The following is a 25,029-nucleotide window of genomic DNA, read 5'->3' as shown; positions in this document are numbered from 1 at the left end:
TGATTTGTGGCTCTTGGACCTTGTTGTGGGTGTGATAGCTACTAAACATGAAAGATTGTATTTTACTCTTCCTATTACGTACGAAGAGAGAAATTATTCTGAAAAGGAAGTCCCCTGCTCATCCTACGGTGTGTGGCTGGAAGTCAGCTATTAACCTCCCTGGCGGTATGATTATTTCAGTTTTTAGGTGCTGAAAGCGGTACAATTATTTTGCATGGAAATTTGGTGTTTTATATTGTAGGTCTGTAATTATTAACAATAACACACTTAAATCTGTCCAAACAAGAGTCTAGTAGATATCCCGGGTATGATAAAGTTTGAAACACAAAAACATAAATTATAATATAATAAATAAAAATAAATAATTAAAAAAAAATTAAAATAATAATAATAAAATACATTTCCCCACGATTCACTATCGCTCAATTCTGCAAGTGTTCTAATTTACTATCGCTGTTTTCTTGCTGGTCTAAAGCCACTTTTGATGTAAAGGGACACTTTTTGGTTGCTATGGACAATCTCCAGTTTCCAGGCAGAAAGAACAGTATATATAACATAAAACTGCATGCAGGGCATAGGACAAAGCACTGGGGACAAAAGGGATGTGAAATAATTTCATACAGTACTGTAATCTGTAAGATTACAGTACTGTATGTGTTACGTTTTTACAATTTTTTCAATTTGCCGCCAGGCTCCGCCCCCGTGTGTCGCGCGGCTCGCAGGGAACGGAGCCTGGCACGGAGAGGCTTCGGAGAAGGACAGAGCCCGCAGACACAGCGGGGGACATCGCAGGATCCCGGGGACAAGGTAAGTAAAGCCACACCAGGATCCTGCGATGCAATCTCGAGTGTGGCTCGGGGTTACCGCTAATGGTCCTGTATTTTAAATCCAACACTCCGGGAAACCGCCAGGGAGGCTACTGGAACCCTGGCTCTTTAAAGCTAACGTATGCCCATAGGAATTGCTCTCAAGGTTGACAGGATTTGGAACTGTTGGGTTGATTCACAAGGTCTTACCATTTAACTTCAGTCCCTTTTGGAATCACTAAAGGGGTTCCTGACTGTAGGCCTACTTAGTGACTACATCTGTTTCTTTTTTTTCCCCTTCCACCCTCCCAGCTTTTTCTCCCCCTCCCTGTTCCCCTATTTCCCTCCTCTTCCTTGCCTCCCTTTTTCCTCTCTCTCTCCTGCTGATGCCCAAATTATTATTATGTTTCCCTGGATGTTGATTGCTGTGTTACATTAGTACCTTGCACCTGTTTTACTGCACACTTTGTGTTATTGTATTTTTGTGAAACTGAGATACCGTCTGTTGTCTGCAACTATCTTCTTGTTCTTTTTGTACTTTTATATATGTTGTACAATTCGCAATTGTTTACTGGTAAAAAAAAAACTGAAACATAATAAAAAGAGAGCAGGTTATGTTAACCAAAGGGTTAATGCTTTGTTAGCAAGTATTCCTATAGGCAGGCCTTGATCAGATTAGGGCAAAGTACTTAGTGTGCCTTAGATTTTTTTTTTTTTTTTTTTCGTTTGTTTTTTTGCAAATTTTCTTAAATTATTTTTTTTAGAAAGCACACATTGGAAAAAAAAAGTTCTACAAAGAAGGGAAATAATGAATGTATGCAGTACAATTTACACTTACCACCTGCAAGTTCCATTTCTATTCAATGTGATGTTTTCACCAAGGCAAGAGGCAGCGTTTTACATCTTGGTTGAGATGCAAAAAACATAATTGGAATAATTCAATATCCAGTGTACATAACAAGGGTACTGTAGCTTCTGGTATTTTACCACCATAGCTCCAAATACTGAGAGCAACTTTTTTTTTTTTTTTCAGAAACTTATATAATGGAGAAGGGGAAAGATCATGTTGAGATGGGAAACAAAAGAAGGGAGGTGCAGGTCAAGAGTGGGAGTATGATCAGCCGCAGCCTGCAGCAGACAGGGGAGGGGAAGTGGATTGCCCTAACAATATAAGGGGAGGAGCATGTCTCTCATTTTTTTTTTACCTGGAATGTTTGAATATTCATATTCTTTCTAAATGTGAATCTAAATTTAAGCTTGATCTTTGATCTACGATGAATCATTGGTGTTCTTGGGATTTTGTACATTCAACATTCTTGTTGCACAGAATAGCGAAGATAACGTTATTTTGTTTTATAAGGAAAGTTAGTATTTAGACTTATGTATATCTTTCTCCTTTTCAGTTTTGTGTACACAGCAGTTTTTCTGTTTGTTAGCACTTTATTTTACTTCCTTGTTTTATTGTTTTACTTTTATGGGCAAACTGGGTGGTGGTATTGAGAATATTGTTCACAACTTCCTTTATGATGGCACAAAGTTTACACAGAACAATTTATTCATCTTTATGATGTGTATTTGTTTTAATTTCACACATCTAGAAGATAAGAACAGTTTGGGTGAGCAGGAGGAAGTGGGGCGTATTAAGGTATAGTAAAATTAGAGACACAAACAGGTTTTACTAACTTGGGGCCTGAGTTTACTGCAATTTGGTCAAATCCCACCAACTGGGATGGCAGATGGAGGTTCTTAGTTCTGAAGTAAAGCCCCTAGTAAGAAATGTTTTTTAGAGACTAGCAGGCTTACCTAAAGGCTAGTTTCACCTTTTCAGGAAAATTCTAAATAAAAAGGGAGTGGGAATAGGACCCAATGTGCCCTTGCCTTCAGTCAAGGAAAAGGAACAAACTGTGGTTTAACCTGATATAACATTATTACAACAATTAGTAGAAAAAAATATTGATCATTGAAAGGAAAGCATAAACAGTAGGAAATTGCACATGGTAAAAACTGACAACGTTGTCACTTAAACATGCATGCCCATGAGCTCAGCCATATCCCAGTCATCCACACGTGTCAATCATCTCAAGTTATTAAGTGTGACTTAATATATAATGCTTACACCTGTTAAGTGAGGTGAGTTCCGGGAAACCTTGGTAGCACAAGTCAGTATTCGTATTGTGCTTAACCGTGGATCTCCAGACTCCCTATATGCCTATAGAGCTGCTGCATTAAGTCTTTACAGTGTTGAAAAAAGCATTGGTCATCACAGACAAATAAATGCAATTCTGGCTAGAAAGTATCCCTGCTAGTTAGTGAACAAGACAGGTTTGATTTGTGGGTGTAGCACTGTAATTCATAAAGATGGTAGAATAGTAAAATGCAGCATGCTGTGATGTAAGCATGCGACTTGAGTCAAGGAGAAACAATAGATCCACAATAAACCTGTCAGCTATTCAGCACCATGTTTCCATGAAACATTAAAGATAGCACCGCACATAAGTTGGATAGGTAAATATAGTCAGCTGAGTCAAATCACAGAGCCTGTTCAGGCTGTAATCGCTTGCTGGATATACCAGTTGAAAAGAGACTCACTGTTTATACGACATTAGATGGTCCTCAATCGACAAGGTGGTGAATCCAGAGTCCTTTGCAGGGGTCCACAGGTGTGCAGGATGCAAATCTCTGTATTCCTAGTCCTGGTGACACGCACAGGATGTTATCCACTCAAAACCAGCATGGGGCCGCCTGGCTGTTTACTTCCAGTTTTCGGTTGTTCGTGGATTTCCAGTTTGCGGAGATAGGATGAGGGCTAAAGAGTGATGAAAAGCCCAGGTTGGCTATCGGCAGAGGGCATGTGTAGGCGCACACACCGACATGTTTCACCCACTTGTGACATGGGTTTCTTCAGGAAAATTGCCTATTCAGTCAAAGGGTTGGTAAATAAAAAATACAAAATTATGAAGCTTTAAAAAATATATCTCTTTGACTAAAGCCTAGTACACAGTGGCTGAACATCAGGCGATATTGGCTGGTTCAATTAAAATCTGGCTGACATTCAGGCCGTGTGTATGGCAGCTGGTCTGACAGAAGACAGCAGTTCAAAACACAATAGCACAGCAGGGAGATCGCTGTACTAACATTGAACAATTAGTACAGCAGCTCCGATCTGAGCTGTGATTTTTTTTCGTTCAGCCCGCTGGGTTGAATGAAAAAAAATCTAGTGGAGTGTACCAGGCTTTAGCCCAGTTCAGGTGAAACATGTCAGTGGGGCTTGGCTATACACGGAGACTGTAAAGCCTCGTACAGATTTTCCGCGGACAAAACCTTGGACTTTTGTCTGAAGGCGTGTGCCTGGATTTTGTCTTGCATACAAACGGCAAGGAATTGTCAGCCAACAAACACGAACATAGTGACGTACTACGTGGTTTTTCAGCTCTTTAGCGCCACCCTTTGGGCTCCTTCTGCTAATTTTGTGTTATTTGTGTTGTTATTTTGAGGGGACAGCAAATTTACACTGTTATACAAGCTGTACACTCACTACTTTACATTGTAGCAAAGTGTCATTTCTTCAGTGTTGTCACATGAAAAGATATAATAACATATTTACAAAATTGTGAGGGGTGTACTCACTTTTGTGAGATTCTGTAGCTATTGGCATACAAAACAACTGATGGATAAATTTCCATAGGGTAAAAAATGTGGGAAAAAACTGTTACACTTTAACCAGAAGCAGATAGCTGTAGCATAATGGAAGCACCTATACTGCAGACAAATTTGGGATTCTATTCATTTGTAGCAAATTCCATCAGCTAGAATAACTAGGAGTTCTAATTTTTTAAAAGCCATTAAAGTGTATGTAAGCCTAACAATGAACTTCTTTATTAAAGTGGTAGTAAACCGCAGTTAAAGAAAAAAAAAATCCCCTGCAAGGCAATGTCATAAAGTTTTAGTATGCATCGCATATTAGCACATTATGAGAGACTTGCCTTAAAACAAAGCCCTCCATCATCGCGTTGAGAGGGCGTCCATCTTTACCAGGTCTTCTTTCCAAGAAGGTTGTGGCCTCCAACTACATGAGTGGCCGGTGGCGCTATGACACACGGGCGCTGCCGTTTACAGCGCAGGCTCTGAAGGTTCAGCGCTGTAAGCTAGAATATTGATGATGAAAGTACGGTCGATAAATAGATTAGGCCCACATCCCAAATTTGGAACAAACAAGAAAGAAAAACCTAAAGGGACTTAACGACCTAAATAATACTATGCAATCATCATAAAGAGATAAATTATCAACGGAATATAAAATAATCTGTACAAATTGTATTGAACAAATTATTAAAAAAGAAGCAACAATAAATGGCTGGTGTACATTAAAGTCAACAGTGCAAGGAACAAAGGTGCATACAGTTCTACATATTCCCTGGACTGCCGTGATGGGGTCACCATGGCAGAATGAGCAAGGAAAACACCCAACTATTTCCGAAGTTCATTCTTTCCTCAGGGGTGTATGTTTATATAGGACAAATTACTTATGTTGACAACAGTTAGAACTTGCATACAGCAGCCAAGGAATTATTAAAATCAGTCAGTGATGTCTACTGCATTACCCCGGGGAGAGGTGTAGTTTCAATATTAATAGCACCCAAGTGAGATCCAGCGAGACCTGGTGGTTCGCACCCCAGGAGAGAGAAAAACACAGGAACCATGTACTTGTATGAGAAAGTCTCCTGTTCTTTGTATTGCTTCCTTTGTGTGAAATCCCTGGTGTTCTTGACAATCCCTCTGCTTTCCTATTAAAAACTGACCACACTAAGCAGGGGAGCACATCGTGGTCAGTTTTCTAACTATACCGAGAGCCTGTTCTCCAGTGATCAGACTTATTTTGACACGCCCCCGCTACACAGCCATTCACTAGGGAGCTCAGTGTGCTGCTGCTTCTCCTCCCATCTGCTCTTATGCAGAAAATGTTTTGCCTTTAGTTTCTATTTTATTTTTTTGAATGGGTTGTTTTACAAGGTGATCCTTTACATTCGCTTTATTAAACATTATTGAAAATGTTGACTTTTGACTTTCTTACACATGCTATAGATGTAAAGCTTACTGTGCAAAATGTTTTGCTATTAAATGTATGATCCAAAAATCATTACAGCTATTGGATGCATTAATTTAACTTATATGCTATTTAAAACTAAAAAACTAGTGGCCTCTGTATGCCTCCCTGATTTTAGTTTCAAAATTAGGTTTTGATTTTCAGGGCGTTTTCTCATAAAAGAACATGATTTGAGTTTCTGATTAGCTAATCGTCGTGTCATTGCAAGACTACAAATGAAAACAATAGATTTCATGCAGTTTCCCTCCATACCTGTTAGCCAAAAACCATGTGTTTTTTTTTCCCCATATAAATTAGTTCACAGGGCCGGTGCTACCACTAGGCAAACTAGGCAGCCGCCTAGGGCGCACTGCTGCCTAGGGGCGCCTGGCCACTAGTGTTCTTACTCTCTTCTCTCTGCAGCAAGCAACTAAGTCTCAGCAGGCAGCCGCTGCTCCGTTCGCACATAGTGTCAGAGGCGCAGCGGAGGTCTGTGTCTGTGTCCCCACTCTCGAATGAATGGAAGCAAGCAAACGTTCATTGATGGGCACTAGTAGGATACATTTAATGGACGCTGGTGGGCTGCTTTTGATGGGCGCTTCATTAAAAAGGTGGTGTATACATGGGCAGGACAAAGGGGGTGGAGTCAGGGGGGGTGCGGCAAAATGAGGTTCCACCTAGGGTGTTAAAAATTCTTGCACCAGCCCTGTTAGTTCACATGAATCTTTTTTATTTATCCCAAGAAAAGATACTTATAAGTGGAAGCTAAACACTAACTATACATAAATCTACTCCCACCCCCATTCGAAGCCTATTATATCTACCCAGTAGAGCTGCACAATTCTGGATAAAATGAGAATCGTGATTTTTTTGCTTAGAATAAAAAACACGATTCTTGGCATAATATCATCTTTCACATTATACAAAAAATTGGGCTAAATTTTTCTTAACCACTTGCCGACCAGCCACTGTCATTATACTACGGCAGGTCGGCTCGTTCCCGTAAATCACTGTGGCTGTACGTTGGCCCTTTAAACAGCTATAGCATGGCAGGGGAGTTGATGCGTGTGGCCGGCAGCCACCCGCGATCGCTCCAGAGAGAGGCAGAGCGGGGATCTGTCAATGTAAACAAACAGATCCCCGTTCTGTCAGGGGAGTAGAGAGTGATCGTCTGTTCCTAGTGATTAGGAACAGCAATCTCTCTCCTCCATTCATTACACTTCCCCCACAGTTAGAAACACCCCCAGGGAACACATTTAACCCCTTGATCGCCCCCTAGTGTTAACCCCTTTCCTGCCAGTGACATTTATACAGTAATTAGTGCATTTTTATAGCACTGATCGCTGTATGAATGTCTATGGTCCCAAAAAAGTGTCATAAGTGTCCGAAATGCCCACCTTAATGTCGCAGTCCCGCTAAAAATCGATGATCACCACCATTACTAGTAGGAAAACAAATAATAATAAAAATGCCATAAATCTATTCCCTGTTTTGTAGACGCTATAACTTTTGTGCAAACCAATCAATATACGCTTATTGTGATTTTTTTTTTTTACCAAAAATATGTAGAAGAATATATTTTGGCCTAAACTGATGAAGAAATCAGTTTTGGTTTTTTTTTGCATATTTTTTATAGCAAAAAGTAAAAAATATTGTTTTTTTTTCTAAATTGTTGGTCTTTTTTTGTTTATAGCGCAAAAAATAGGTGATCAGATACCACCAAAAGAAAGCTCTATTTGGGGGGGGAGGACGTCGCACGACATAAAATATTGCAAAGATCTCTTACGTCGCACGACATAAAATATTGCAAAGATCTCTAACATATATATATGTGTATATATATATATATATATATATATATATGTATGTTTGGGGGTTCTGAGTAATTTTCTAGCAAAAAATACACATTCTAACTTGTAAGCAACAAGTGTCAAAAAAGGTTTAGTCTTTAAAGCGGAGTTCCACTCAAAAGTGGAACTTCCGCTTATCCATCTTCTGCCCCCCTCTGTTGGCACCTTTAAAGAGGGAGGGGGGAACAGGTGCCTGTTTTTGACTCTCGGAAGTCTGCCCCCCCTCCTCTTTCCTCCGCTGCTGGGCCAATAAGAAAGCGTAGCGCACTTTGCAAATATGCACTAGGAAACCGGCTGTGAACCCGAGAGGCTTCACTGCCTGGTTCCCTTACCAGGAATGGCAGTGGCTGTATCCAACAGCAGATCCGAAGATCGGCTGGGGTGCCGACATCGCGGGCTCCCTGGACAGGTAAATGTCCATATATTAAAAGACAGCAGCTGCAGTATTGGTAGCTGCTGACTTTTAATTTTTCATGGGGGGGCTGGACCTCCTTTTTGTTTCTTCTCTTACTCCTTGGTGAAGGGGTGGGGGGAATGGGATGAGTGGCAGTGCTGGGGGGAGTTCTGATCAGCCAACTTAGGTGCTCTTGATCAAGGTCATCTGTTGATCTGAGAACTGTAGTGGGGACTTTCAATGGCAACTATAATCACAGGTAAAGAGTAGTGAGATTATTCCCGCGCTATCAGGTGTGGAAAATAACTAGAATAGGAAAAGCTGCTTGCACCGAAACAGGTACACACCAGACCTAGAAAGTGATTAGATATAGTTGGGTGGTGCTGCGCTAATCCTAAGTGAATAAGCTACAAACCCTAAGGTATTTATATAAATAAGAATAAATTAACTAAAAACACATCTATCATCACCATAATAAAATCAATACTGGTGATAAATGGCAATGGCCAAGATAAGATTAATTAATAATAAAAATATATCATGAATGTGAAAACGTGTACATAAAAACCATAGAATTAGCATATCACCATAACACTTTAGCTCACTGACAATAAGTAAAATGAAAACCTCTTCATAGGGTGCAGAAAGTAAACTAAAACAAGTGATTAACACTGTGTGCAAAAAACAACTCATAAGGTGACGATGTGCAGCAGTGTGTCCAAAAAGGTACACCATGGATCCCAGACAAGTTGAAACAACATGCATAAGTGACACTGTGCAAAAAAACATTCAAACAAATTAAACAAAAATAATCTAGAATAACATTCAAAGTGCTCAACCAAAAAAAGTCCTTCTGTTAATTCAAAAAGTGACAGCAATGTCCTAGCATGCAATCGTTGCGATTAAAGTGCTCGGAATGGATCACATCATGTGCATCTTCGTGTATACACACACAAATGGGTATTGGCCCCTTACCTTGGGGTAATAGGGCAACAGCATATGACCAATAAGCCTTTAGTGGTGTCCACCTAGGGGCTCCAGCGCATCCCTCACGATCCTAGATCCAGGGTATGGCTCCCTCAGGTGTAAGGTAAGGGAGTATGTAGTATGTTTTTGATAAAGAAGTAGCTTTTATTTAAGATAATCAGGTACTCCACATAAAAATTGAATAAACAGCGATAAAATCCAATGAGCCTCTAGCAGTAGTGCAGCCTGTCCCGTCCCTACGCGTGACGTCACACCACACCACACGTGACTACAGGAACGGCCCAGCTGGACTGCCGCAAATAGGCTCGGAGATCGGTGAGGGTTTCAGGAACAGCCCAGGATTCAGGACCCCTGGCAAATCATCATTTGACCCCTGGGTTGAGAACCACTGAACTAAAAGAACCAAGAGATACATTGTTTCTTTTTACAGCTCTGGTCAGCTCTGCTCGGCTCTGCACTTGTTTAACATGAATCAGGGAAATGCTGTATTAAGATCGTGAGGGGGATTGAATCACGATAGCAATTTTTTAACAATTAACCATGCAGCTCTACTACCCAGTAAAGGAAAGATCTGTATACTTACCTATGCTAGGGACCCTCCGGTCCATTCACATGATCGGGTCCCAGCACCGATTTCAGTGAAGAGGAGAGATTGCTGTCAACGGCTGCAGAGCCTGCGTGATGATGACACCCATAGGCATACTATGGGACATCCGTTGTTAGCTGTCCCTCCTTTATGCTGAAGCCCATGCTGGGACCTGATCATGTGGCTGGGCTGGAGCACCCTTGTAATAGGTTAGTTTACAGGTCTTTCCTTTCAGGGTAGATAGAATAGATATAGTTAGCTATGGACCAGGTCAATGTCAGAAAACATTTAAAAACATATTTAATGATATAGGAATGATTCTGGAGCTGTATTAATTTGTGTCTTGTATATCTGCCTAGAGATCATTTAAGCTTTTAAATGATATACGGAACTAAATGATCACATCCAATGTAAATATATATTCAGAGTCTTGTCCATAGTGTACATTATGAAATAATTATTACTGCAACATCTATAGTGAACTTTATTATCTTGTTTATTTCAGTTTAATGAATCATCAGGTAATAATACTGTAATGTGGCCAGTTGTTCTGCTTTTTAGAGAGATGGTGATTCACACAATTTTCAATGACATCATGCGTTATGTTATCTAAGTGTCCAAAATTATAGGTGAAATGTTATAATCTCTCAGTGAATAATAAGGCAGAGTAAAAAATAATCTCTAGAAATAAACAAATATATTCAGTCAATATATGTCTAAAACAACAAGCTCATAGTACACATATTTCTAGATATATATTTAGTGAATATATGTCTGAAACAACAAGTGCATACTACTCCTATTGTTTTTATGAGATTGGCTTAGTTAGATTAGTGGTTTTGCAGCCCTTCTAATTACTTCTCAGTTAATTTCAGCAAACCTCTTGGCTTATGTTTCCAAGTTGTGACATTAGCATTACTTTTTTTGAAGCAGGCTCAGTCTTAATACTCTCAACCCATTTACATGTACACTTCTTTAGTAACCAAAGTTTGAACAGGAAGAGTCAACTGAGGCATCCTCACCTCAGGATTGTGCAAGAAGTCAGTTTATGCAAGCTATGATTGCATCCATCTTTGGTAGGCCATAACACATTAGCCTGGCACATAAATGGGGCCTTTGTGAGAGCATTGCAAGAAAGATAAAGGCAATGTTTTATTATTATTCTACAGGATTTATATGACACCAACAGTTTGCACAGAGCTTTACAAAATTGGTAGAGATAGTTACAATACAATTCAATAGAACAGGAATCAGAGGGCTCTGCTTGTTAGAGCTTCCAATCTAAAAGGTAGGGTAAAGTAATACAAAAGGTAATAAAGTAACTGTTAGGGATGCGCTGATGGAGAAGGTGAAAGTACAGTTTATTAGTTAGAGGCAGAATAGGCTTCCCTGAAGAGATAGGTTTTCAGAGATCATCTAAAGGTGGACAGAGTAGTCTAAAAGATTGGGGAAAGGATTTCCAGAGGATGGGAGGGGCTTTAGAGACATCCTAGAGATGAGCATGGGAGGAGTTGACAAAGGAGCTAGAGAGCAGGAGAACTTGAAAGGAATGAAGAAATAGTTTTGGTTTGTATTTTGAGACAAGGTTGGTAAAGCATGCTTGGGGCAAAGTTGTGGATTTGTAGGTTGTTAGTATTTTGAATTTTGTTCCTTATGGGGTAGATTTACTCAAATTGGTGCACACAGAATCTGGTGCACCTGTTCATGGTGGCCAATCAGCTTCTATTTCAGCTTGTTCAATGAAGCTTTGGCAATAAAACCTAGAAGCTGATTGGTTTCTATGCAGAGTTGCACCAGATTTTGCACTTTCCAGTTTAGTAAATAACCCCTGTGTTTCTTATATTTCTCTTGAAGGTGCAAATAAAAGGTTTTCATGTGGTGTCGTACCTTGGTGACACAAAGCAAGCCTTTCTCTGTTTTCCATTCTGTAAATTATCTTCAATACTGGGTAAAGTTTTGAAAGGCTTTGACAAATTTCTCGAGCCCTACTAAAGCCTAAATGTGAATAAATATTACTACAGAACTGGTGTCATGCGGACAAACTTAATAATCAGTTTCGCATACCAGCTTCAAGATTTAAGGCATGATACCGACCCCAAAGTCAGCATTGTGTTTCATAAGTCAAATGTTGTGGTTGTGGAATGGTGACTTTTCCATTCAAATGTATCTCTGCACAAATACAGGTTAGATTAGAACCTGGGCATATTATTGCCACCATACTCGCAGGTTTGTTTCTTCAAAATCCACACTTAAAGGGTAACTCTACTTTTGTGAAAAAATATATATACAGTAGCATAAAAATTAATGCAATATGGCAACCTTGGAGGCCTACTGATGGTTTACAGAACTTCTTTGGATATGTCATTTCCTGCACATGTGATTGGCTTACTGATATTCCCAAAAGTCTGCACCAAGATTTTAGGCATCTACTGCAATAGGAATATTATTTTGGTGAAAAACTCCCTAAGGATTTATTACATCTAAAGTGATGCAGACATGGCAACGTTCCTCATCAGAATGCTGAAAGTGCATTATTTTGAACGCAGACATTCCCATTCAAGAATCCGTATTCCAAGAACATAGTGGAACATACAGCTTTTTCTTAAGAACAGAAACAGGTAGGAATCTGCTACAAAAATTGTTGCAGTGTACGTAGATCATCCAGTGGAAAAAAAAATATTTTTTTTTATCCCAGCAGAAGTTACTCTTTAGGTACTGTCCATGGTTATGAAAGCAAATACAGTAAAACCTTGGATTGCAAGCATAATTTAGTTCCGGAAACATACATGTAATCCAAAGCACTCGCATATCAAAGCAAATTTCCCCATAAGAACTAATGGAAACTTGGATGATTCAGTTTATAGTCCATATGAAAAGATTATAGCAATGTGATAGGTTGTGTAACCATAAAATGTCCATCCACAAATGGAAGCCTCTACAAGGGGATTAGAAGAAAAATCCAGCAGGAGCTACAGAGTATAAAAGAGAAGAGAGGCGCCTCTAAGTGTAGCAATGTGGTTACATTTAGTGAAGGTACAACATTTAGCAACTCACATGGTTGATGATTAAAAGAGGCACATGTAAGTATGCAGGCACCCGGGGTAAAGCTGTTCACATAGACCATCCTCTGCACCGCCAACTCTCACCGCTGTCAGTCTGTAGTCGTGACGGGGAAGACTACCCTGCAATAGAGTGATCTGAAAGTGAGGCTTAAGGAGCTTGTGGAGCGCAGCGTGGAAGGGATGATGACGATGCGGAGGACGGTCTATGTGGACAGCTTTACCCCATATGCCTGCATACTTAGATGTGCCTGTTTGAATAATCAACCATGTGAGTTGCTAAATGTTGTACCTTCATTAAATGTAATAATATTGCTATACTTAGAGGTACCTCTCTTCTCTTTAATACTCAGGTGTGACATGACGCTACTTATATCAAGACATCGCTCGTTTATCAAGTCAAAATTTATTTTAAAAAAATAGCTCATTTTGTAAAACACTTTCAGACAAAGTTACTCTCAATCCAAGGTTTTACTGTATAGTTGTAGCACCAGTGAAAAGAAAACACAAGGTAGCCCCTCGTTTGTTGTCTTGCATTTTGTCAATTGTTGTGGTTACATATTCATCAGGTTTTGTACAGCATTGTCACACTCCATTATCAGGCATGATGTAATGAATGTACTGTACATACAGTATTAGGAAAACCTCAGACTTCTGTTTTTTATTGTGTGGAATGATGTATGCAGTATTTGTATGGTGTGTATCTTTGCATTGTGACACTGTGATTTCTTTGGCATGTCTCCAGTAAAATTATACTTCTGTTCCACCTGAGGACAGAAGGTGATTCTGAGAGGAAGCTGTGCTCAGTGGGTGTGGTGACTTTCTAAATTCTTCATAACAAAGATTGATTACCTGTCTTGTCCTTACCTGAACTGCAGCCTGTTAGTCTGTTTTTTTGACCACTATCTTCACTGTATCATCTATAGAAATGGCGCCTTGCTTTCGGGGTTACGTAGGGTCAACATTGTGAGGGTTTCTAGAAGTGTTTCCTGCTATTAACTGTTGACTGAGCATTGCTGTGTCACAACTGACTTTGGAAACAGAATAACAGGCATAATAGTTTATCGTCTTTATTACATTTTTAATATGTATGCATGTCATACTTTTATATTTAATTTTGTTTTATTACATTTTAGCAATATAGAGAAAAAGGAGAATGGATGAACATCAGGTATACAAGTATGCATTATCAAAAGCCTTCCATACTGTTACTAAATTCCATTCATTGTTAATTCTTGACAATAAAGTTTAGGGCCCTCCCTTTCCAGGTAAAGATAAACCTGTTGTTATCAAGAAAAGATGCAAAGGCTGCAGAGGATCTGAAATACACCCATGTGGACCATATGACTGTTTCTAAAGTGTTTTTGTCCCAGGAGATCATCTTACAGTGCCTTGCAAAAGTTTTCACCCCCCTTGGCTTTTTACCTATTTTGTTACATTACAGCCTTTAGTTCAATGTTTTTTTTAATCTGAATTATATGTGATGGATCAGAACACAATAGTCTAAGTTGGTGAAGTAAAATTAGAAAAATATATACATAAAACCATTTTTCAGAAATAAAAAACTGATAATTGGCATGTGCTTATGTATTCACCCCCTTTGTTATGAAGCCCATAAAACGCTCTGATGCAACCAATTACCTTCAGAAGTCACGTAATTAGTGAAATGTTGTCCACCTGTGTGCAATCTAAATGTCACATGATCCGTCATTACATATACACACCTTTTTGAAGGGCCCCAGAGGCTGCAACACCTAAGCAAGAGGCACCACTAACCAAACACTGCCATGAAGACCAAAGAACTCTCCAAACAAGTAAGGGACAATGTTGTTGAGAAGTACAAGTCAGGGTTAGGTTATAAAAAATTATCCAAATCTTTGATGATCCCTAGGAGCACCATCAAATCTATCATAACCAAATGGAAAGAACATGGCACAACAGCAAACCCACCAAGAGATGGCCGCACACCAAAGCTCATGGACCAGGCAAGGAGGGCATTAATCAGAGAGGTAGTACAGAGACCTAAGGTAAGCCTGGGGGAGCTGCAGAGTTCCACAGCAGAGACTGGAGTATCTGTACATAGGGAGACAATAAGCCGTACGCTCCATAGAGTTGGGCTTTATGGCAAAGTGGCCAAAAGAAAGCCATTACTTCCAGCAAAAAACAAAATGGCACGTTTTCAGTTTGGGAAAAGGCATGTGGGAGACTCCCAAAATGTATGGAGGACAGTGCTCTGGTCTGATAAGACTAACGCTATGTCTGGCGCAAACCCAACACATCACATCACCCAAAGAACACCATCCCCACAGTGAAACATGGTGGTGGCAGCATCATACTCTGGGGATGTTTTTCAGCAGTCGGGACTGTCAAACTGGTCAGGGTTGAGGGAAAGATGGATGGTGCTGAATACAGGGATATTCTTGAGCAAAACCTGTACCACTCTGTGTGTGATTTGAGGCTAGGACGGAGGTTCACCTCCAGCGGGACAATGATCCCAAACACACTGTTAAAGCAACACTTGAGAGGTTTAAGGGTAAACATGTAAATGTGTTGGAATGGCCTAGTCAAAGCCCAGACCTCAATCCAATAGAAAATCTGTGGCCAGACTTAAAGATTGCTGTTCACAAGCGCAAACCATCCAACTTGAAGGAGCTGGAGCAGTTTTGCAAGGAGGAATGGGCAAAAATTGAAGCGGTAAAATGTGGCAAGCTCATAGAGACTTATCCAAAGTGACTTGGAGCTGTGATAGCCGCAAAAGGTGGCTCTACAAAGTGACCCATTTGTTTGATTCACAAGAAAAAGAAAATCTTCAAAGTTGTGGGCATGTTCTATAAATTAAATTGACGCAAATCCTTAAACAATCCATATTAATTCCAGGTTGTGAGGCAACAAAACACGAATAATGGCGGGGGGGGGGGGGGTGAATACTTTTGCAAGGCACTGTATATCTCCCCAAATATTAAACAGTGGGGTTGATTTACTAAAGGCAAATAGACTGTGCACTTTGCAAGAGCAGTTGCACTAATTTTCCCAGAGCTTAATGAATGTGGTGGAGCTCTGCTAATTTCCATCATCCAATCATATGCAAGCAAAAAATATTTTTAAAACTTTCCTTGCACCTGATTGGCTAATCGTGACATTCATTAAGCTCTGAGGAAATTGAGTGCAACTGCACTTGCAAAGTGCACAGTCTATGTGCCTTTAGTACATCAACCCCATCGTCGCAGGTGTTGACAGGCACCTCCAGCATGTATCAGGAACAAAGAAATCAAATTTATGTATAAATACAGTGCCTTGAAAAAGTATTCATACCCACTGAAATTTTCCACATTTTGTCATGTTACAACCAAAAACGTAAATGTATTTTATTGGGATTTTATATGATAGACCAACACAAAGTGGCACATAATTGTGAAGTGGAAGGAAAATGATAAATGGTTTTCACATTTTTTACAAATATATGAAAAGTGTGGCGTACATTTGTATTTAGCCCCCTAAATCAATACTTTGTAGATCCACCTTTCACTGCAATTACAGCTGCAAGTCTTTTTAGGTATGTCTCTACCAGCTTTGCACATCTAGAGAGTGACATTTTTGCCCATTGTTCTTTGCAAAATAGCTCACGCTCTGTCAAATTGGATGGAGAGCGTCTGTGAAGAGCAATTTTCAAGTCACAGATTCTCAATTGGATTTAGATCTGTACTTTGACTGAGCCATTCTAACACATGAATATGCTTTGATCTAAACCAGGGATCTTCAAACCATGGCCCTCCAGCTGTTGCAGGACTACACATCCCATGAGGAACTGTAAAACTCTGATATTCATAGATATGACTAGGCATGATGGGAATTGCAGTTCCTGAACAACTGGAAGGCCACAGTTTGAAAACCCCTAATCTAAACCATTCTAGCGTGCCCCCTATAGCTGTTAAAGGTGCCGACATACAGCTAAAGTATAATGATGGCGGCTGATCTGCAAGTGGTTAATGTTGCTTTAAATATGGGCAGCACGGTGGCCTAATGGCTAGTGCTCCAAACCATGACTCTACCTGCATTGAGTTTGCATGTTCTTCCTGTGCCTGTTTGGGTTTCCTTCCATATTCCAAAGACAGATTAATTGGCTCCTGTCTAAACCAACCCTACAATATGTATGTATGCGTGTGAGGTAAGAACCTTAAATTTAAAGCTCCTTAAGGGCAGGGACTGATGTGGATGTACTATAGATGAAAAATGCTATGTAACTTATCAGCGCTAATATAAATGCCTGTAATTAAATTTAAAGCGGTGTTAAACTCCGCTACTTCGTTCCTAAATGTCATATAATTCAGTGTAATTAGTTATTGTGAATTCGTTGCACCACCATGTCAAAGTATATATAACGTTTCTTACTTGAATAAACAATGTTTTTAAAAAAGCTTCTTCTTGGTTGCAGCCACCGCCGTATTCCACGTCCAATACCATTATAACTTTTGTCCTTACACCCTCTCGATGGCCATAATCTTGTGCGTGCGCAGTTCTTATTGATCCAAGCCTCGTTTTTGTTGCAGGTGTTGTAACGAGCCCCTTGTTCGCTCGGTTCCACTCTCCCGACACTCCTCTGCAGCTATAGAATCAGATTGCAACGTCTGATGGGTCGGTCATCCAATGCTCCGGGATTAGAACTTCAGCTATGTGCCGTTCTAACCCAGTTGTGATAGCTCAGAACAAACACCAGGCAAGGCTGTATGTAAGTTCAAACAGGAAACCATCTTTATTGACAAAATACAGGCTTTTATACACTCAAAGTGGAGGTGCAGACCTCCTGCTCATATTACTCTAACAATACAGCTGTAACCTAATTAACCTAATTAACATGAGCTAATTAACTAATCCCTTTAGACAGCCTAGATGACTCAGACATGACCGTTAGGCCAGACTGGCCATCTTGTAGTTCAGAAAATCCAATCAACATTATCACAATAAACATAGACTCTTCTTCACACCATAGCAGAGTTAGTTAACACAAATAACAATGGGGATCTAATGACTCTTAGATCCCATAGTAGACTTATTTACAATACACATTTTAGCAGACAATAGACAGACAGGTGTTGGAATTTACATCAGCATCTCCTAACAGTATCTGTCCCAGCATTATGACTCAGCCACTATTCCAATATGGCAAATCCAGGGTCCCCAGTCATACAGCTCACAAAGAGCACAGTTCCCCCAAATGCAAGGGCCCCCGATCGATCGGCAAGAGGCTAGCATATAGTCCCCTCCAAAAGTCTCTTTCCCGGCTAGGTCTGTCACATTTCTCCCCTTTCGGCAGGAGACAAACACAGGAGGAGACCCCAGACGGGTTGACTCCGAAGTTAGTCAGTAGTTCCAGTCCTCTAATGCCTGCACCCACACAGTACCCCAAACAAATTGTTCTAAACAAAGTATTACTCACCCAGCCAACCTCTGCCTCTCTCAGAGAACATATCTGCCGCTGGGGAGAGGCCTGGACTGGCCCTTCTCCCTGGAGTCCTTTCTGCCGCTGGAGAGAAGACAGGGTGTCTGGGCTCACTCCGTCATGCTGTTGTGGATCTGGGCTGACTCCCCAGCATCCCTGGGGTATACAGGTGGAGACTGAAATCCCATCCACCTTCACAGGACATCCATCCTCTGTTAGTTGAGGGCAGAGTCCAGCAGGACTCGGCCCTGTTGCCAGCCCTTCTGCTGGAAACCCCACACCATCTGCTCTGGCTAACTGTTGGGGAGGGATGACGAACACCTCCTCTCCCTTCTCCCCCTGTATCCTGATCTGCTGCTGAGACGTGACCACCTCCTTCTCACCCTCAGCCTCCAGAACCACCGCAGGTGTAGGGCAGAGATCTTGGACCCTCTGTCCGGTTGCCAGCGCTTCAGCTGGGGAAGTTCCTTGTGACTTCACAGATACTTCTGTTGGTGCTGGGCAGAGCATAGTGAAGTTTGGCCCTAATAACAGCTCTTCTTCTGCTGGAGGCTCACCAGGTTGTTCTTCCTCAGCAGAAAAGTCTATCAGATCCCCTGTCTCTGCAACTGGTGTCTGGGGATAAAGGTTCACCATCTCCTCTCCGTGGAACCCAGAAGATGCTATCAGTGCTGGCAGAGGTTAGCAGAGCTCTGCCCTGTTGTCAGCACTTCAGGTTTGGGGACGACAATCTTCAGATTTTCCACTGCCGATTCTCTGGCATTCTGCTGGACAGTCACATTCCTCCATCCAAGATCATCCAATGCAGAAACAAGTTCATCAAGGTCAGTCAGCACTTGCTGCATCCGCCATAAGACCTCTGCCTCTATAGCTGCGGGTGCAGGTTGGCAAAGCACATCGTTACTCTGCCACATTGTCAACCCTTCAGCCAGGATTTCAGAGTTGTCAACTGGTATTTCCTGATAGTCCCAGGCAAAGGGAGCACCACCCTGCTGCTGAGCAGAGTCTAAAAGCTGTTTGTAGGCGATCTCCAACTCCCATTCCTGAACGGCCAGAAACTCCAAATCTTCCAGTGCCCAGTGCACTTCTGAGACATTCAGTCTCCGCTCTCTGTGCTCCATTATTTTCTCCAAACGCCACTCCCGATCACTTCCAAAGTCAGAGTCCCTGGACAGCCTCCAGTATAACAATCCCAGGCCATCGTAGTCAAAGCCTTCCGCGGGGCTGTCATCCGCTGTCCATGGGCACACTTGGGCTACATACCACTGGAGGACTCTGTAGCTCTCGTCCAACCGCATTTCTGCCCGGATCAGCCTGCTTAACTTGGCTGTCCGCTCCTGGTTTGGCTGTTCACCCAAAAACAGCATTCGCACTTTATACTGCGACCAGTACCTCACATGGACGGAGGGGAGAACTTTTCCCTGGTGTCGCTGCTCACGGGCTAGCGCTTCCTTCCAGAGCTCACAGGGGACCGAATCAAACCATCCTAGCAGGACCTGCTCTGATACTGGTCCTCTGTGCTGTATTTCCTCTCGCAACCTCCTTCTGAATTCCTCATCCATGATGGCTGGTATTTCTCCTCTCCTGCTATCCTGCTACCTTGGATCCAGGTGATGGTTTGGATGTGTTCACGGCAAGGAAGCACGATCCCACCATTCCCTCCACGGCTCTCAAGTAAGTCTTTCAGCGTGGCTCCCCTGCAGGCTGGTTTGGAGTGTCCCAGTAACTGGAGAGCAAATCCCACGGCTGCCAACCAATGTAACGAGCCCCTTGCTCACTCGGTTCCACTCTCCCGACACTCCTCTGCAGCTATAGAATCAGATTGCAATGTCTGATGGTTCGGTCATCCAATGCTCCAGGATTAGAACTTCAGCTATGTGCCGTTCTAACCCAGTTGTGATAGCTCAGAACAAACACCAGGCAGGCTGTATGTAAGTTCAAACAGGAATCCATCTTTATTGACAAAATACAGGCTTTTATGCACTCAAAGTGGAGGTGCAGACCTCCTGCTCATATTACTCTAACAATACAGCTGTAACCTAATTAACCTAATTAACATGAGCTAATTAACTAATCCCTTTAGACAGCCTAGATGACTCCGACATGACCGTTAGGCCAGACTGGCCGTCTTGTAGCTCAGAAAATCCAATCAACATTATCACAATCAACATAGACTCTTCTTCACACCATAGCAGAGTTAATTAACACAAATAACAATGGGAATCTAATGACTCTTAGATCCCATAGTAGACTTATTTACAATACACATTTTAGCAGACAATAGACAGACAGGTGTTGGAATTTACATCAGCATCTCCTAACAGTATCTGTCCCAGCATTATGACTCAGCCACTATTCCAATATGACAAATCCAGTGTCCCCAGACATACAGCTCACAAAGAGCACCGTTCCCCCAAATGCAAGGGCCCCCGATCGATCGGCAAGAGGCTAGCATATAGTCCCCTCCAAAAGTCTCTTTCCCGGCTAGGTCTGTCACAGGTGTTGCATACCTAAAGGGTGAGCCCGAATTGCAGAGGATGGCCTCTCCTACGCCTACGACTCGAGGGCCCCTGGTAGTGGTGACAGGGGTGCAGGAGTGCGGAGTGGTATGAGTGCCTGGCAGGATCAACAGCAGAAGGATCAGATGGCCGGCACAGCTGACAGGATGAATCAGTAGTCAGGAACTGCAGACTGGACAACTCAGCAGACAGGACAGCAGGCAGGACAGATCAGCAGACAGGTGAGCAGCCTGGATGGCTCAGCAGACAGGCCCAGCAGACTGGATGGATCAGCAAACAGGTGAGCAGCCTGGATGGCTCAGCAGACAGGCCCAGCAGACTGGATGGATCAGCAGACAGGTGAGCATCCTGGATGGCTCAGCAGACAAGCCCAGCAGACTAGATGGATTAGCAGACAGGTGAGCAGCCTGGATGGCTCAGCAGACAGGCCCAGCAGGCTGGATGGATCAGCAGACAAGCTCAGCAGACTGGATGGAAGTCCAGGAACGTCAGACAGGCCAGGTCGGAAAGCAGGCTGGCAGCAGAGGTACAAAAGGAGCAGGCAGAGGGATCGTCAAACAAGCCAAGGGTCAGGTACAGGCGGATAACAGGAACAGTCTCAAAGCAAGCCGGGTCAAAACAGGAGCAGATATCCGGTTTTCAGGGAACACATACACAGAGCTGCAGAGCAAACAGCAATGAAGCAAGTGTCAGACAGGTTTAAATAACCCGCCAGACACTAACGAGTGCATATGCGCGTGTGCAAAGACGCCCGCAATCATGCATCGGTGGGTCTAATCTGCCTGTTACTGGCAGGATCTTCATGACAGCAGGGCTACCATGACAACCGCATTCCGCCAATCTGAGTCGACTTGCTGCTGTCTCCTGTGTTGTGCTCATCGCCTCTTCAACTCCTGTGATGTGGTGGGTCACATGGGGTTAAAGCTCAGCTTGTCAATGGGATCTAGTCTCGTGGGATGTCGTGGCTGACACTAGACAAAGGAAATAACGTAGCCCCGGCATGTAAACACCATTTTTCCGGCATGAAGAGAAATGGGACTAAATGAGCATACGCCAATGATGTCATCAATCAAACCAGGACCGAATGCTCAGAAAGGAAGGAGTTAGGTAGCGATCTACACAGAGCAACTATTTGATCAGTTTACAATGAATAATATAGGGGAAACGTAGCAGAATGGCTTTGCTACCACTTTAAAAAAAATGTAATATTTTGTTATATTGCTTAACATCTGTTGTTTTGCTGGATTATGCAAAAGTATAGCAGATTTGCCAGACTGTTGATTGATCAAACTTGGGGATGATTTGGCTGAGATTTGCCAACTTGGCTTCTGTTTAAAAAGTGGTTCACCACAATTCTTACTAATTCAACATATTTCTGTATTCTGCCACAATCTGGTTCATAACAAATATGCAAAAAATGGGCAAAAGTTTACAGATTGGTTGTTAGTCGCAGGCATTCATAAAACGGGAAGTGGCATGGCACTAGCAAATGTTCAACTGCAAAAGGTAGAATATGAAGTGAAAATGACTTGAACGCATTTGCATGGTGCAACATTTTGAAATACAGGGCAACTGCATTTATACATTTCCCTGTATGTCTTGTTGGTACTAGGTGTGAAACATTAATGCTTTGGCTAAAATATTTATTTTTTAGTAAGTTTTTGAACTGATTTTTTTTTTTTTCTGTTTCCATACATTTTTATTGAAAAAACAGTATAAACAGTACTAAAAAGTACAGTACAAAAAACAGTTCTAAACAGTACAAAGAAACAGAGGATGACTTCAGAGATACGGAGGTACACATAATTGCATAGTACATTACATCCAAGTGCAAATGCAGTCACCACACATGGTATTGGTATTTCACCCCCCTAGTGACATAATGAACATAAGTACAGTGATCAGAGAAATGTGGCGTTGCCCCCAAACCATATTTGTCCATGTCATGGCCTTAGGACTAGGATCAGTCAGCTCTGCTCCCCGAAACTGCTTAGATCCTCAGCAGATGCTGAGGGCAGCAGGGCGATAGGTTCCTGCTACCATCAGTCAAACTGTTGGGAAGTGGGAGCAGGGGCATGGCTTGGTGAGGCTGTTTGTGGCTATGGATGGGTGCAGCTCGACTCAAGGAGAGAGCACACACAGGTGTCTCCTTAGCACTTGGTTAGCTAAGGGGACACTCATAAACAGGTGTGTAGACTTTCGCTTCTGAAATAAATTTAAAGTTAAACCCTTATAACTTTTTTGTTATGTTTAAGTTTATAGAAATAACATCAGCTACTGTTACTATATCACTTTTGAAAGTAAGACGTCTTTTCTACCACTTAATTTTTTACTGTGAGCAAGAAAAAAAACACGCATACTTATTGTGAGGGATGTCGGTACTTAGGCTGAGGAGATCTGCCGTTACTGCTGCCTTGCTTCAGAGACTCTGTAACCCAGTGATTATATGTTCCCAGCCCACCCAGTCACTAGCCTTAACTCAGTGTAGGGTGGTAAGAGACATAAGACTTTTATTGAAGAACAGACGTATTTATATATATATATATATGTATATATATAGATATATATATATATATAGAGAGAGAGAGAGAGAAAGAAAAGAGGGCGCACTGGCCTAGTGCATTATCCAACAGATTTATTTAAAAATATGAATAAAATTATAAAGATGTCTACTCACAAACATAAGATAAAAACACGCTCGTTAGTCCTCATGTGTGGCTGTATCTCAACGGTTGCTCGAATCACCGAACCTGATTCCTCCAAACTTCAAGGTTCGGTGATTCGAGCAACCGATGGGAGATAGCCACACGTGTGGCCTGACGAGCGTGTTTTTAACTTATGTTTGTGAGTAGACATCTTTATGATTTTATTCATATCTTTTAATAAATCTGTTGGATAATGCACTAGGCCAGTGTGCCCTCTTTTCTTTTTCTATTCTCACAGCACTGTCAGGACGACCCCAGTCCTAGAGGGCAGCAAGACATCTATGAGATTATCTATGATTTGACCAGACCTCTGTGACACTACACAGTCAGCTGACTCTAGCACAGGAGTGTGTTGTTCTTACAAGTATATATATTCCTGGGGACAATCCCCCCTCCTTGTTTGCATAGCGACATAGGGCGGGGTAAACTGTACACCCAATAATATGAGACACAGGTACATTCAAGCATTTCAACAAATCTTATAAATAAAAACTGGGCACGCATCCAACTTTGTCAGTGGGAAGGACACTTGAGGAAACTTTCCCCTTTCTTACTCTACCTCTGATCTTCATGCTTGGAACATGCATAATACATACAGTAAAGAGGTGGAGGGGGATAGCGCTATTGGCCAGCATTAACCCCATAGGTCCGGCTGGAAGAAGTGTGTCTGCCCGGTACCTTAGGAACATGGTACAGCGGTCACACTTTATATCTGAGCAATGAAATGCTGTACGGCCAGTGACAGCAATGTTATGTCCAATGTCAGTGTTCTAAACATAGACAACCTGGCTGATTCTGGGGTCGGTACCCCAATGAAGAAAAAGGAGTTGGGACAGATGCTAAATGAGACTGGTACTGTCACAATATTGTTGATAAATATTACTGTCCCAAGTGAAGGAGTCTCTCCAACTTTCAACACAAACCACACATATAAGACCCAGGATAACAGGGGTAAAACAAAATGCTGAGTCCGGCGTGGTTGTATTGTGAGTGTTGTTAGGGCAGACCAGACTGGGCTTCTCCGTCACCCTGTGCCCCTAATAGACACAGGATAACTTATGCATAAGAGGGGCCTGGGGAGCTGAAAAAGGAGTTTGCTGACCTCTTTAAGGTAAGCTGGGTTCCATGGCTGAAAGTGGCTCCCGTCACACTTTTGAGCAATTATGAAGTTGGTTTGTTGATAAAAGTAGTAAGTATTTCAATTAGTAGTCATTTTGATTGCAGAGTTCTGAAGGTTGCAAACGAAAGTGTATTTATTAATTTATATAAATGCATTTACTTAGTTCATGTAAATTTATGCATGGTCTTGTGTACTTTTTCCCTCATAGCTTCCTGGCATTTAGTTCGGATAAGATCAGCAGCTTGGTGTTCTTCTTGAAAGCCGTCAATTTTCGGGAGAGAGTACTACAACGTGGGTTAGCTGCCAGACTCTACCACAAGGTAACCAAATAATCTCTTCATTGAGCAAAATAGGATTGAGTAATAATTCCTAATAGCAATGCCAGGTCTGCGTATGTTACCTAATAAGTAACCTTTTAATGACTTAGCATATCAGTCTGTCTGTTCTGGCATAAACACATCTCTGATATTCAAACATTGTTTT

At 41.8% G+C, this 25,029-nt stretch overlaps 1 protein-coding gene across 2 annotated transcripts in view; it reads left to right on the top strand.

Annotated features, from left to right (window-relative positions):
- The window catches only part of ACOXL (acyl-CoA oxidase like), a 513,410-nt gene that overhangs the window by 354,637 nt on the left and 133,744 nt on the right, over nt 1–25,029 (top strand). For both annotated transcript variants that reach the window (XM_073628050.1, XM_073628051.1), the window contains exon 15: nt 24,755–24,866. In XM_073628050.1, coding sequence (XP_073484151.1) covers nt 24,755–24,866 — 112 coding nt within the window. The remainder of the gene's footprint in view (nt 1–24,754; nt 24,867–25,029) is intronic.

The sequence above is a fragment of the Aquarana catesbeiana genome, linkage group LG04 (genome assembly GCF_042186555.1).
Source record: "Aquarana catesbeiana isolate 2022-GZ linkage group LG04, ASM4218655v1, whole genome shotgun sequence".
NCBI lineage: Eukaryota > Metazoa > Chordata > Amphibia > Anura > Ranidae > Aquarana > Aquarana catesbeiana.
Note: the sequence above shows the minus strand (reverse complement) of the source record. Positions and strands in the feature narration are given on the sequence as shown.